This window comes from Patiria miniata, unplaced genomic scaffold, assembly GCF_015706575.1.
Source record: "Patiria miniata isolate m_02_andy unplaced genomic scaffold, ASM1570657v1 HiC_scaffold_29, whole genome shotgun sequence".
Classification (NCBI taxonomy): domain Eukaryota; kingdom Metazoa; phylum Echinodermata; class Asteroidea; order Valvatida; family Asterinidae; genus Patiria; species Patiria miniata.
In genome coordinates, this window is record NW_024037068.1 from 18,994,620 (window position 1) to 19,009,524 (window position 14,905).

The 14,905-nt window shown below is 40.9% G+C and overlaps 1 protein-coding gene across 5 annotated transcripts; it reads left to right on the forward strand.

The window, feature by feature from the left end:
- The first annotated feature begins 765 nt into the window (after nt 1–765).
- Nucleotides 766–13,864, forward strand: LOC119735984 (serine/threonine-protein kinase Chk1-like). Of its 5 annotated transcripts, none has more exons than XM_038209965.1 (11): nt 766–868; nt 2,063–2,186; nt 3,040–3,189; nt 3,973–4,161; nt 4,780–4,884; nt 6,100–6,186; nt 8,925–9,024; nt 10,947–11,130; nt 11,887–12,018; nt 12,500–12,601; nt 13,074–13,207. In XM_038209965.1, the coding sequence occupies exons 2-11, from the start codon at nt 2,078–2,080 to the stop codon at nt 13,167–13,169; spliced, it is 1,254 nt and encodes a 417-aa protein (XP_038065893.1). In that variant the 5' UTR covers nt 766–868; nt 2,063–2,077; the 3' UTR covers nt 13,170–13,207. The 5 variants fall into 5 exon arrangements, with proteins under 5 accessions (XP_038065893.1, XP_038065890.1, XP_038065889.1 ...); XM_038209962.1 differs by lacking the exon at nt 766–868 and adding an exon at nt 875–979; XM_038209961.1 differs by lacking the exon at nt 766–868 and adding an exon at nt 1,630–1,671 and having other exon boundaries at nt 13,074–13,864.
- The last annotated feature ends 1,041 nt before the right edge of the window (nt 13,865–14,905 follow it).

The following is a 14,905-nucleotide window of genomic DNA, read 5'->3' on the forward strand; positions in this document are numbered from 1 at the left end:
TGTCAGTGTAACAATATTTGATATATTATACTTACCCCTCAAGTAGTTCATTTCTGATAATTACAGCAAAAGCCAATGATGTACATTCCCTTTAATCCAGACCTGAAACTTTTCCTGGTCAGATATAGGCCTACATGTTTGTTAAATGTAATTTTAATATTCTTTTGAAATTTCAGTGGGTGTAATTCATGAATGTTTTCAAATTAACCCTAGCTAACCCACCTCAATCTACCAAAGTCCTCCTGGCGTTTTTTTTTTAGGATTTTGGAGGATTGAGGATGAATAGTTTTTGAGAAATATAAGGATTTTGGAGGATTGAAGATGAATGGTGTTGAAGCACATGAGGATTTTGGAGGGTTGACCTATTGCGGTAGAATCGCATTAGAATCGCATCTACGCAGCTTGTGAAATATTGTCCAATTACATGTTATACAAATAGATGCGAAACCCGCAAAATCTGAGACAAACAAAAGTAAGTGTACCAAAACTCCATAGGGTTGTCTAAGGGGCGTGGCTAACTCACAAACGGCGATAGGTCAATTGAGGATGAATGGTGTTTGAAAAGGAGGAGGATGTTTTTGAGGCAGGACTGTCTAACGATTTTGAAGGATTGGGGCAGTGGGTATCCTTCATTTGATCATAAGTGCACAATTTTGGAGGATTGAGGATGGTTCCTAGCAAAAAGGGCCTAGGGAGTTATTTAAACCACACAAGGCTTTGTATGTTTAGCATTTAATGGATAATGCTTATTGTGTTGTGTCTCCCCAGGGTGAAGCTTGCGGTCAATCGTAGCACACAGGAGGCTGTAGCTGACAAGATACTCAATCTGGACAAAGCCAAAGGGGCCATAGAGAATGTCCGCAAAGAGGTGCCTGTAAATCCCATCGCCAGAAGTCTTGTAGTTGATGAGTGCATCACAAGTCCTTCCCTAGTCTCCCAGGTCAATCACAAGTCATTCAGTCACAGCTAAATCACCGTGGTAAGCGCATTCGGTTGTAATTTATTCACTTGCGCTTGCATTCACTCATGGTTGCTAATGTCACCAGAATGTTAAAGTGACTTGTGATCTACATGTTGCTGGACGTATGATGGACTTGTGACTGACTTGTGATTAACTGTACAATAACTGTAAATATCCAGACTGTTTTTTGTGTTCAGTTAAAATTAGTTTGCACTTTAACCTGTCTAGGATGTTATACTTTTTTCGATATCTTGCCGGCCCGCTGGTATTCACACTGAGGGTGCATTCGTGTTGTACAGGTAGCCCAGTGTGATCAGCCGAGCGTAGCCATCAATAATGAGCGCACTTACACTGAACGAAAGCCTGTGTACTGTGCTCAATTTTTGTTTATTCAACTCAAAACAGAAAGTGGTGTCACTGAATAGATTTTACTTTTCATGACTAAGGAAAGTTCACCCAACTTTCCCTTATGGAAAATACACCATTCAATGCCAATCTTGTATCAAGTGCAATTGCATGATGAATGAAATGTGCACGTTCGGGAATGCGGCTCTAGCCGTCTTCCGGCACATAGCCTTTCCTCAAGCCGTGGCTATAGCCATCAGCCGGCGAGGAGGGATTACGAATTGAAAGTGAAGGGTGTATTGGGTCTTAAACCTGTCTCGGTATCTCCCACGGCAGACATGGAGTCTGAGTCTGGGCAGAGCAAAGTAAGCTGATTGACTAGTGACATGGGGTCAATCTTACTTAAATATAACTGTGTGAACGAATAGGGCACTAGATGCATTGCGAGGTGTTAGTGTGCTGGAGTAGGCCAGTCAGACCGTATAGAAGTATGCATCATCAAGGCCCGCAACCAATAAGATTTCAAAAACTTCAAAGGTGTTTTCCTGTTCTCATATACATTCTTGAAATAAATCTGGACTCTAGACTCTGTCTGTATTCGCTGTTGTTTGGAAAAGGGATGGCACTATCCCATTCAGTGACACTTCTTCTCTGGTGACTTGTGTGGCGTAAACTAGATTTTAAGCATGAATTAGTCTTTGCCAGTTATGTCCGATGAATGTTTGAGTTTTGACCTAACACCTTTGCCCTCTACAGGTCTGCGTCCACAGGATGATGAACGACGATCACATTGTTCGCTTCTACGGCCAACGCAAAGAAGGCAACATTCAGTATCTCTTCCTGGAGTACATGAGCGGGGGAGAGCTCTTTGATAGAATTGGTAACGTTTTCCTGGAGTGTTTCAGTGGGGAGAGCTCTGTTTGATATAATTGGTGGGGTTTTCCTGGAGTACATGAGCGGGGGAGAGCTCTTTGATAGAATTGGTAAGGTTTTCCTGGAGTGTTTCAGTGGGGGAGAGCTCTGTTTGATATAATTGGTGGGGTTTTCCTGAAGTACATGAGCAGGGGGAGAGCTCTTTAGTAGAAGTAGTAGGGTTTTCCTGGAGTATTTCAGTGGGGGAGAGCTCTTTAATAGAATTAGTAGGGTTTTCCTGGAGTATATCAGTGGGGGAGAGCTCTTTGATAGAATTGGTAGGGTTTTCCTGGAGTACATGAGCAGGGGGAGAGCTCTTTAATAGAATAAGTAGGGTTTTCCTGAAGTATATCAGTGGGGGAGAGCTCTTTGATAGAATTGGTAGGGTTTTCTGGACATTTTCTGTACCTGTCAAATGTCATCCCCTCATCCCCCCAGCACCCCCTTTCCCCAGAATTTGATGGATTTTAATGTAACTTCGATGGAGTGATCCTTGAATGGGGCTACATCACAACTCTTCCGATATTGGAGGTCAAAGGTCATGCAGGGGTCCGGTGAGGTTGCTGTGTATAAAATTCACAAAATGTGACTTTCTAAGAACACAAAAACATATAGGGATCGACCACGGAAAAAGGCGACACCTGCGGTGTGTGGACCACTTGTTGATACACTAATTATGATTTTCAAGACCGTGAATATTTACCATAATTCACAAACAGCGTGTTGCCTTGGATGAACAGAAACTGCTGGTGTTATGCGTTTGGGTCCAAATTGTTGAGTAACTCACCCATAAAATTGAAATAATTTGTTTTCTCTTGCAGAGCCTGATATTGGTATGCCAGGTATTGGTATGCCAGGCAAGCAGGCCCATCGGTACTTTGTTCAACTGATGGCCGGCGTTGAGTATTTACACAAGAAGGGTGTGACCCATCGCGATCTGAAGCCAGAAAACTTACTTCTGGATGATAACGGTAAGATAAACATTTTTGAGATTTTTACAATTTGTTGTACTTTGAAATGTTGTTATGAGCTTTTCCAAGTGTTAACACCTACTATTACAGGCACTTGTTCAATGGGGCTAGCTCCCACTGTCTCAGAATTGATGGCCCAACGCGTGACATCATCACTCTGTGTGTTCTTCTCATATGTGATATGACAAAATGGCAATGGAACTACGTATGCAAGCCAATAAGCCAGTTCGGTTCTCAATGAAGCAGTCAAAGGTCATTCGATAAAATCGTTGACGTGATGACATGCGATGTTACGCGGACGCCCATTCTGCTTGTAAAAACACGCGAGCGTCATGCGCCCGTCGCTGTGCGCATTCATGTGCCTTTGATGAGTGTTTGATTATCCCAAATGACCCGTGTCCCATATCATTGTGCGCATGCCAAACTGGCTTTATATTGACATGGGATCTGTACCTATGAATTTACCGTGTTTTCGCTGAAAATTTCTTTCGATTTAATAATTATATCAACCTCTCATTCTTAATTTAATAATGTACCAGATATGTCTGATTGCAGTTGGAAGCTCTTAAGCGTTTTTTCGCACATTTTTGTGACATAAATCATGATTCTGCTTTCTCTGCAGCTGTACGTACCCGCATAAAATTGGCATAGTGCCAAACTTTTAATTTCAACACGACCTCGCGTATGCTTACATGTATCAGTCATCATCATACGGATACATGACACTTTCTTTCCCGGATGCCGATATTGTCTAATGTTCTCGTCTTTGTAACTTGTTTCCAGATAACCTAAAGATCTCAGATTTTGGTCTAGCCACGGTCTTCCGGCACCAGGGCAAAGAGCGTCTGATGGCAAAGTGTTGCGGGACGCCTCCCTACGTCGCTCCAGAGGTCATGAAGAAGGAGGAGTTTCCTGCCGAGCCGGCCGACGTCTGGTCCTGTGGGATCATTCTTGTGGCCATGCTGGGCGGAGGTTTGTAGCTAAAATCACATGGTCCTTCTGCATCAAAAGCAAGTTAGATCAATGACAAAAGTCAACTAATAGTTGATTTGCAACGTAACTTAGCCCAAGGGCGGATCCAGGTTTGGATCAAGAGGGGTGTTTAACTCCCAGGAAGGGGGGGGGGGCGTTAGCAGGCATGCAAGTTTTTCTCGGATCCCCTGATTTCCTCGTTTTTTACTTCTCATGAATGCCATTACAAATTGGAAAACACTATACAAAGTCTTGTGTGGTTTGTAATTCCCTTGTTTTTTTTCCTCTAAATTCCCAGTTGCATGCCTGAGTTAGAAGACATATTGGCAGGTTTCCAACATAATTGTCCTTTTTTGGGGGTTTCTCAGTAAGGGGAGCAGAGATTAGACCCTCCAAATTCAGCTGATTTTAGGTGTTTTATTTTTTCAATTGTAACTACATATTTTTAAAATTTTTAAATACATGTGCACGTGTACATGTATTATAATTTTCATTTATACCTCCAATTTCAGGAAAAAATATCAAGTGTCCACTAATATCCTTGTGTATAGTATAGCATTGAAGAGACACACTTGATTGCTGCCCATGTGAATTGTTTGTGTTCTATTTTGGTAACAGAACTGCCGTGGGATGAACCGACGTACGAATGTAAGGAGTTCCGTGATTGGTTGGATAAGAAGATGCACCTGTCGCCATGGAAGAAGATCGATCCCTTGCCATTAGGTGGGCTCGGCGGCTGTTTTCCAAGTCTCATCTTTGTCTCAAACTCCATCTTCATCTTTGGAAATATTTCCATAATGTTCCCCTTTGATACAAAAGGCAACGGATCAAAGCTTTTGCCTTCGCAAAAAATCGAACTACATTGAGGTGGAGATTGAGCTGAAAAAATACCTCCATTACTGTTGACTGTATGGGCTCCATGGACTAACTGACGAAGGTTGCATACCTCAACAAGACGAAAAAGGCTGGATTTTGGTCCTTCTGTTAAAATTAAAAATTGAAGAAACCACTCTAGAAGTCAGAATGTTGCTCAGCTAGCTTCAGGCATGCAGTTTTCCCTTGGATTAGCTGATTTTCTCTCTTTCTAGTCCCCTTGTAAAAAGACTGCAGAGAGACTTGTAATGCTTGGTATTTCCTCTTTTTGTGTGACTTTTGTGTTGCAAGCTATGCATTTTACAGGCATGTAGGTTTTCCTTGGATAAGGTTATTTTCTCGTTTGTCAATTTATGCCGTTAAAAATTGAGAAACACGGTATGAAGTCTTGTATAGCTTAGAATTTCCTTTTTGTTGTTACTTCCCAGTGCACAAAGTTGTCCTTTATCTTTGTATAGTGTGGAAATGTGCTTTGAAAAGCGCTTTGAGATTGTTGTTACGATGGAAAGCGCTATACAGGGTAAACAAAAAATGTCGGGACTATTGTTGTAGTAAATTTCTGCATGTAGCACTTTCAAAATCTAGTATATGAAAGCCCAATTCATACGCTTTGTTTTAGTACAAGAATCATTCAAATCACTCGTGTAATATTCAAGTTATGGAATTTTAAGCACAACCACCGTTTTAAAGTTCTGTCCACGGATCACAAAAAGGTGCAGCAAATCGAAAACAAATCACATAGGGATGTGCTTGAATTTTTTTCGTTTTGCTGAAAGAATGCACAGTGGTTGTGTTCAAAATTCCGTAACTTGAAAAGTACATGAGTAATTTGAGTAATTCTTGTACTAAAAGAAAGCTTATGGACTTTCATATCCCAGATTTTGAAAGTGCTACATGCAAAACTTCACTAAAACAATAGTCCCGACATTTGGGTTTCATTTTTTTTTTACTTGCCCTGTATATGCATTACAAATGTATTATTTATTTCAGTGCCCTGTACTGACAGTGATTTCCTAGTATTTTAAGCACATTTTGTTCATCTCTTGTTTGTCTTTTTTTTTTCAGCATTACTCCGGAAAATCTTGACGGAGTCTCCTACCAAGCGCTGCACAATAGCCACACTGAGGAAAGACAGATGGTACAATGGCAAAAGTGAGTACCAATTTGTCTTTAAGATCAATGAACAAATTACTGAAACAGATGATAGATTGTGTCATTCAAAGCCAACAATTACAATTACGGAGGGAGGGGTTGGTTGTTAATTTTTTTTCTGGTTGTTGCTGCGCAGTCCTTGAAAATGCTTTTTTTTTTGACAAAGAGAAAAGCTGCTTTAGCAGGCTAATTGCCATACAAAAATTGTTATAAGCATTCTAACATCTTTGTCTGGGTTAAATCATTGATGTAAAACCAGTCACTAACAAAGATATGGATGTCAATATTCTAGAGTTAAGTTATTTCAAGTCCAATCACAAGTCAAATCACAAAGTCCTCCAGCTCCTAGTCGGCTCACAAGCTATTCGAATTAACTGCGACAAAGGCATTCTTTTGTTGCTGTTCATTTCCGGTTGCTAGAGATCTTGCTAGTGACTTGACTTGTAGTTGACATGTAGTATGACTTGCGACAGACTTGTGATTCGCGTAAATAGCTAAGGCCAAACAAAAAAAATGGTGTGTTTACGGTAACCCGACCGACCTGGAATTTTTTCGGCCAAATTGCCGACCTCAAACTTTTTATTGCCATTTTGAAGGTTGATAAGTGACAAATTTCAAACATTTCAAGTACGTTTAATTATTTGCCACGAACAAAAACCATTTTCCACACTTGAATCTGACCATGATTTGACACAAACATACCTGTGTTAAACGTGCGAAAATCGCGACGATCTCAAAACTTGAATTCTCAAGCTTACGAAGTACGATTATTTTTGCACAAACGCATCGGGGATACGCCTGGCTGCCCGACGGACGGCATGTTTCTCCCCACGTACAAACGTGCGTATCGGCCCGACACGCTGGAATTGCGGCCGGCCCGATACGCCGACAAAAAAAATGCCGATCACATTTTTTAGCCCCTGATACGCACAATATAATTATCATACACGCCATTAAAATGCACAATTTGATCGTTACATACGCCATTATTTCATCTTGACATGCAAAATCTTGACCAAAATCCTGTTTTTTCCGATGCATGTGTGATCAGAATGCACACGATGACGTGTTCTGTCGACCACCAGCAGCACCAAGCTAACATACAGCATGGTACACTGGTTCCCTTCGCCAGCCTACGGAACCAAAGCTATGATGAAGGACCGGAACCAGTGACTACTGCCTCTCTCCGGTCCATACTTCGTATCATACGGCATGATGATGTAGTGGGCCGAAGTTGGATCGTAAAAATATTACCAAACAAACATCGCTGGAGAAAGAGAATTTCTGTGAATTAATTCACAGAACGTGATCTTTACATTCTGCGTATGTGTTTTCCATTAATATGACGAGATTGCAAAGCTCGAACTTGTGGCGAAACATCGTAGCGTGTTTCTGCAGTAGTGCAAGATTTTCGGCCACGTGGGCCGTGAGCACGGCGCGATGTTCGGCCAGCCAGGCGGAATGTTGGCGGTGCCAGCGGCCGTGATGTATATTTTTAATTAGGTGAGGCAAGTTTTAATCACTTTTGATAGCCAGTCTTGATTATTTTCGTGGCGCAAATGGAAATAATCCAGGCACAAAATAAACATGATTCCTTGCTCTATGAGTATGATCAGTACGAATGATGCTCCATTAATCAGCACCCCCAAAAAATTGGCAAAATAATTTTCCGACCTACTGACGCTATTTTAAAAGGCATGTAATCGGAAGCAAATTTTTTTTTCCACCTTAATTTCTTAATTTGAAACTTACATGTAAATGTAATTCATACTTTTCTAGTTAGGAAGCAATGAAACACAGGTTGTGAAATGTTATTTTTTTTTAAGTTAACAATTTTGATTTTTTTTTCTTTAATTACAAAAATATTAGTGACCTACAAGATCTCCTCTGAATTTCAAGGACAAATCTTAAGATAAAGGCCCCCAGATTTGCTCTAAAATGCACCAGAGAGCTTCTAAAGTTCAAACATTTTCGGGTTGTTGAATCACAGCAAATCTTCCCCCACATGTTTGAAAAAATCCTGGGGAGAACCCTGGCCGACGATACAAATTAATTTGGATTGAAATGTATCGATTGAATATCTTCAATGCTTGAATAGTGGTTTTATACATTTTTTTTGCGAAAGAACATGCATGGGCATGCAGAACTGATATGAAAAAAAAAATTACAAAATAAAATTATTTCCCTACCTACCTACCTGGATTTTTTTTAGGCCGTTACCGTAAACACACCATTTTTTTTGTTTGGCCTAATTGGTAGACTTGTAACACGGCTTTTAATCCTAACTCCCTAGCGTCTTTTACTAGGAACTGAACCAAGTCCATCAAAATCCATCAATCACTGTGCTTCAAGTATAAAACTGTACATGACATAATGGAATCCACCACTGACGCAATATGGACTTGCTAAACATGGCTTTTATCACAATAGTAGTACAGGAAGCTAGCCAAAATCAATCAGATACCCCTAGCACTGTTTCAGGCCATTAGGCCAAAGTCCATCATACTCCATCAGTATTTAGTCACGCCAGGCCTTCTGGACCAAGCCCCCCAAAGTCCACCAAAATGGGGGATGGATTTTGATGGAGTTGGGGTGGTTAGGGTTAAGGATTGTCTCGGTTTCGTGGTGTGATTTGTGACTGGCTTGTATTAATAATCACATGTAATGGACTTCACGACAATTCTGCAATATTCTGGTTTACTACTTTATTTAAAAACATTTTGGTGGTTTCTTCCCAGCTTGGCCTCACAGACCCCCATCCAGTTCACCAACAAGTTCCGGTTCATTCAAGCGTGTCTGCTCAGGCAATGACCTTTCACCTACTTCATCTATCAGAAGGTATGAGTGCAGAGTATTGTTAATTGTTTGCCTTTTGCTGTCGAAATGTCGCAAGCGCTGAAACCTCGAAAAAATATTTGGCTATAATTTGTGTCTATGTACAGCTTGATCCTGTTAAGCACAAACTAGTGAAACAAAACAAAACAAAACATATAATAATATAAAAAAGAGAAATGAAAATGTGATTTCAAGAAAACGTTCTCCGGGAATAAAGATAATGCTTCTTAACTCATGATCGTGCTGGTAAACATAGCAGCCCAATTTGATTCTTCATCTTAAGCAATTTGGACAAAAGTTTGATACAGAACCGGAGTTGTAACGAGTCACTGATTTTTGTGACTCGAGTCGAGTCGAGTCATTTTAAAGAAGTGACTCGAGTCGAGTCGAGTCATTAGGTCAACAAGGTCGAGTCGAGTTGAGTCGAGTCACAGAGTGTGGTCGAGTCGAGTCGAGTCGAGTCAAGTATTTAGCTCGAGTCAATTCGAGTCACAAATATTTGAACACTAAATTACAATAAAAAGCAACAAACACAAGAGAGAAAGAATACAAGGCACCAGTCTATTACGGATATCCAAAGACATAAAGTATGCTGTATGGTACCCAACCAGCAGTTTCCATTGCTAGCTCACGTCACAGATAAGAAGATGTGAAACTTCGGTCTTATAACTGGTTTGGCTTCGGGTCTAGATTTTGTTGTTCGCTGATCGCTGACAACGTTAAAACCTAATTGCATTATACAAAACTGTTTCTGATTATTTAAAGGTGGGCCCGTCCGTATCCATTTTTTTGTGTGAAATCGGGACATGAATTTAGCCAGCGTTCCACCAAGAACTTCAAAATCGCCCGAAACCAATGATGAAACCACGGATTGAGAAATGTGTTTTAAGTCTGGTTCCGGGTTTAGCATTACATGCTATAGAACCACAAGGTGGGAGTCCGCGACACGGTGTATGTTTGTTGTTTCATTATGGAGGAAGGAAACAGACTGCCGCTGTACGTATATAAAAGTACATTATTCGCGAACATGACGTGACGTGAACAAAAACTGGCAACGCGAACGGCGCAGCGTAAGTCATTGCAAATATTTTTTGCAAGTAACTTTTGCTTTTATTTTGGGACTCGAGTCTTATTAGCCTTCCTCGAGTCGAGTCGAGTCATTCTGATGAGGGACTCGAGTCGAGTCGAGTCATTTGCTCGCAGTGACTCGAGTCGAGTCGAGTCATTTACCCGTCGGGACTCGAGTCGAGTCGAGTCGCCAAAAAATGTGACTCGAGTCGGACTCGAGTCGAGTCATTGACTCGAGTCATTACAACTCTGTACAGAACTGTAATTCAGTCCTTGGCAAGGCTGTTTCATAAATCTCTTGAATGCGAATGCGAAGCGAATTTGACGTCCACAAACATTCACTGCGAAATTTGCTGGAGTTGAAGTCTGTTGAGTTTTTGCAAATTCGCAGCACAGAAATATGCCGTGATGTCACAAATTTGCATTCACGTTCACGCTCACGCTGGGCACTTTCAATCACAAGTCTTCCAAATCTCAAGGCTATGACCATCTATTCATTTGAAATGCTCTTTGTCCTCATTCATCCCTTGTTAATTGTTACTTCATCTTTCTGGTAAAAAAGCAACTCACAATTATTCCGCTTGCAGTTTTGAACAGAAAACCTTTGACCAATAGACCATAATCATGTTGCAGTCATTTGGATTTTTCCAATTCGAGTCAACGCAATCAAAGCGAAGCTGGAAGGAAGAATAGTCTGGTATCTTTGTGCATCAAACCATTATCATTCAGTACGTTATTTGATACAGGGAACATGACTGAAAATGGTGGCAGCATGATAACGGTCTATAGTCATAACTGTTTTCCAGTCCTTACAATCCTCCCTTTTCATGTCTTCCCCGTTTGTGAAATCAATACAGAGAGAACTCGGCCACGTTCTCCAGCTCCCAGCCCATACCGCACGCCGTCCATGACATGCCCACACCAGAAACCACCAAAGAATCCGTGGAGAAGTTAATCCTTGGTGTCAGCTTCTCACAGCCGGTCCACATTGACTCCTTGCTGCTGAGTAGTCAGATACAGTCAACGCCCGGTAGCTCACAGGTGAGTCAACAACTTAGCTGGATATCCCTCAAGAACGGACAGTCCAGGTTCAGGTGGATTTTTAGCCCTCTCCTTTCTAGGACATCTTTTGTCGATTAGAAACCACCCCCCTGCTGCTATCCATAGGTGACTTAAGTCGACCAGGAAACCACACGCCAAACACCCTCAACACAGATGTAATTCACTGCTTTTCAACAAGCTAGCATGTTTTTGTGTTTTGCTGGCCATACATCAACCTTACATAGGCTGCAGGTGTGTTTTCAGATTGTTCTATTATGAAGTTTCTTCAAGGTAATGTTACAAAAATTTGAGATAAATGCTTCAGAAGTATCCATGCACGATTTCAGGTATGGAGTGCCATTTTGTCTTGTGTTGAAATGGCTTTCAGTTTGATAAATGAGAACAGAGCAAAAAATAGACTTAAAGAGTTAAGTTCAAGACCAAATTTTAATCACAACCTTTTGTATTCAAATAGTACCACTTCATTCAGGCTGACCATATCAGACTGATAGTCGCTAGGGATAAAGTTAAGATTCCAAGCTTTAAAATGGTATAACAATAATGGCGGTGCATGTACGTGTTTCTGTGCCGATGCTAGAGCCTTGCGAAAAAAAAAAATGCCGGTATTTTGGGACGCGCTCTATTTTGGTTTCCTCACAATAGTAAAAAGGTTAAAGACCAACACAAGCAGCAATGGTTTTTTTTGTTTAGTTTCTATAATTACTTTGTTTCTGTTTATTCCCATTGTCCCGACAGACACCTATGCAGAGACTAGTTAAGCGCATGACCAGGGTTTTCACCAAACTTAGCCCCGACGAAACCATCAAGAAACTCACCGCCGTACTAGAGAAGATGGGCTACAGCTGGAAAACGACAACAGCAAGACAGGTCAGATATGTTAGCCTGTATAACTAAAATAATACTTATTGGACAATGCCTGCTGAGTGGGAAGTGCGGCCTAGTTGTTAGGGTTCGTGACTCATGATCAGATGGCGAGGGGTTCGAATCCAGCTGTTGGCAATATGTTGTGTCCTTGGGCAAGCCACCCCACATGCCTCTCTCCACCCAGGAGTATAAATGGGTACTGGCATTAGCTGGGGAGCAACCTGCGATGGACTGGCATCCCATCCAGGGGGAGTGGAAATATTCTCAGTCGTTGCATGCTACTGAAACCGGAGATAAATGCCGGCTTGATGGCCCACATTGGCTCGTGGCAGACTTGAAGTCTTTTTTTTTTCACTGCTTAAAGACAGATTCTGATTTCAAATTGGTAATCGATTCTATTCTATTCGGCTCTAACCTCGAATCGCCCAGATTGACTTGTTGATTTTGTGTGACTGAGTACTTTTTGTGTTTTTGATTGACACAGGTCACAATCACATCTCTGGATCGACGAAAGAACCCGCTGATCTTCAAAGCTCACCTACACGAGATGGACGACAAAGTACTTGTAGACTTCAGACTATCAAAGGTAATACATTCACGGTTCCGGTCTTTAATATGTCACTGGAGTGCCTATATTTCAACTCGGGCGCCGATTTTGTATTTTAAGTAGCCTATACAGGGTGAGACCCCCCCCCCCCCCCCCAAAAAAAAAATAGAATATGGAACCAAGATCTCTCGATTCAGGACAGTAGTTTTTGATGCAGAGCTTTTTTTGTGAACCACATATAAATCCCCATAATTTAGCACCCGGGAAACCTTTGGTTATGCATATTTGCGGGAAATAGGATTGCGCGTTTATTAACAAACGTATTTTGCAACACAACCTGGAGAATTGTGTGGTATGGTTCATGTGCTGAACGTTACTTTAATGTTTTACTTTCAATTAAAAGGGAATCCACTCAGTTTCCCATCATGGTTGTTTTTGTTGGAAATTTTCCCAAAGTCTAATTCGAAACACTGAATCCTCTTGATTTCCAAAACCTTCTTTCACTTTTTAGGGTGATGGTATCGAGTTCAAGCGACACTTCCTCAAGATAAAAGGAAAACTGGCGCACATCACCACCAAAGTACCCCTGCTCTCCCCTTTAATCTGAATGGTCTGATCCAGGTGGGTCAGAGGTCACAACACTCAGCATTTCCCGATTGAGGGTAGCAGTATTAATACCAACTCTTCCATTAATTATGCAGGTAGTTTTGTATCTCTATTTTTGTCAGGGTTTTATGCGATCATGAGTTCCTATGATCAGCTTGTTCCACAATCCACAGTGCCTGAAAAAAAATCTCGCAATCTTTAGAACTTCAGGAATTGTGGCGTTTTACTCACGATCAGGTGGTGATTCATTGTTAACGACGTCAACTTGTCGTCAAATTTGGCAGGCATGTTGTTTGAGAAACTTGAGTTATTTCAGTTCAAACTTGGCACAGTTACACTGCATGCGAATCGCATGGGTGCCACTGCCAATTTACACGTGTCCAGAGATAACCAATTTTTTTTTTGGACAATGCCTTCGGTTGCTTGACTGCCAATTTGTGTGTTTGCTAAGTTTAGCATGATGATAAATCTCCAGATACCTTTCAATCTGCATTTTTTCCCCGTCGTTTTCCTGATTCAAGATGAATAAACCAACCATTCTATCAAATTGAATTTTCCATGATAGTCAACACACAAGCTTTGACAAGTTAGGAGGAGAGAATTGACCAGAAAATGTTGATCAACTTACTTTCGTTTCAATAAATGAATCAGAAGCAACATTTATAATTATGATCCTGTATTTTAAGGTTTACACTTAACACAAGAGAGTGTTTTCCCCCATATTTTATCAAGGTATAATGTATTATATAAACTGATGCTTTGAATGCACTGCATACCTTACAAAAGCGTCATAGAAAACAGCAGTTACAAGTGTTGAGCCGGATATATACTATTATTGAAGGCAAGTTGTCAAAAGTCCATCTCAAGCCAATCAATGTCAATGTTGCCTATTTTTTTTTTTAATATGAAATGTACGTTTTTGAGGTTTTGGTTCCACTTCTTTTGACTCACCCTGTAGATCTGACTTGTGAGGACTTGCTGACGTCAACTCTACTGCTATTTCATGTTCCTTCGGTTGTGTAGCCTGTTCTCTAAATATCTAGAAGCCAAATAATGAGTTCCTTGCTAATGTTCAGCTTATCTGGAACCGGAAACCGTTAATTATATTCTCGTCTTTCTCACTGTGCCAAACAAAAATGATTACATTTTCATGGGTACAAGTTTTTCGATCTTTTGTACCGATCACTTTTGCTAACGTTTGCATTTCAAGATATATTTTTATAATCTTAAAAGAAGCTTTTGGAAAAAAAAATTGTTAAAAAGTTATTAAATTAAAGATCCATTCGAGAAAAATATATGTGGTGTTCTTTGAATATTTCGTTTGTCTGGCAATAAGCGAGTTCGGTATTTCAAAATAGTCTGGTACAAAGCAAGATTCGACGATTTTTTTTTTCGGGCTAACCGCGGAAGATAAAATGCGCCCGTGGCTAGGGGGGGGGGGGGGGGGGGGGGGGGGACGTGTTACCCTAAATCTGCATTCTGTGTAATTTTTCGTGCAATCAAGAAGAAATGGGAATTTGGCACAAACGAAATTATACACAAGACACCTAAAAGCACCTCGGAGTCCAAAGGTATTTTGCAAAATGTTATACTTCAGAAAATGATGATCTCTTCAATTTTGCAAATACTCGGCTATGCTTTTGCAGGCAAACGATGACATTTGTATCCCCAAATCGGCAAATTTAGATGTGCACACGCGCAGTTGGAATACCGAACTCGCTTGTTCCGGAAGAGTGA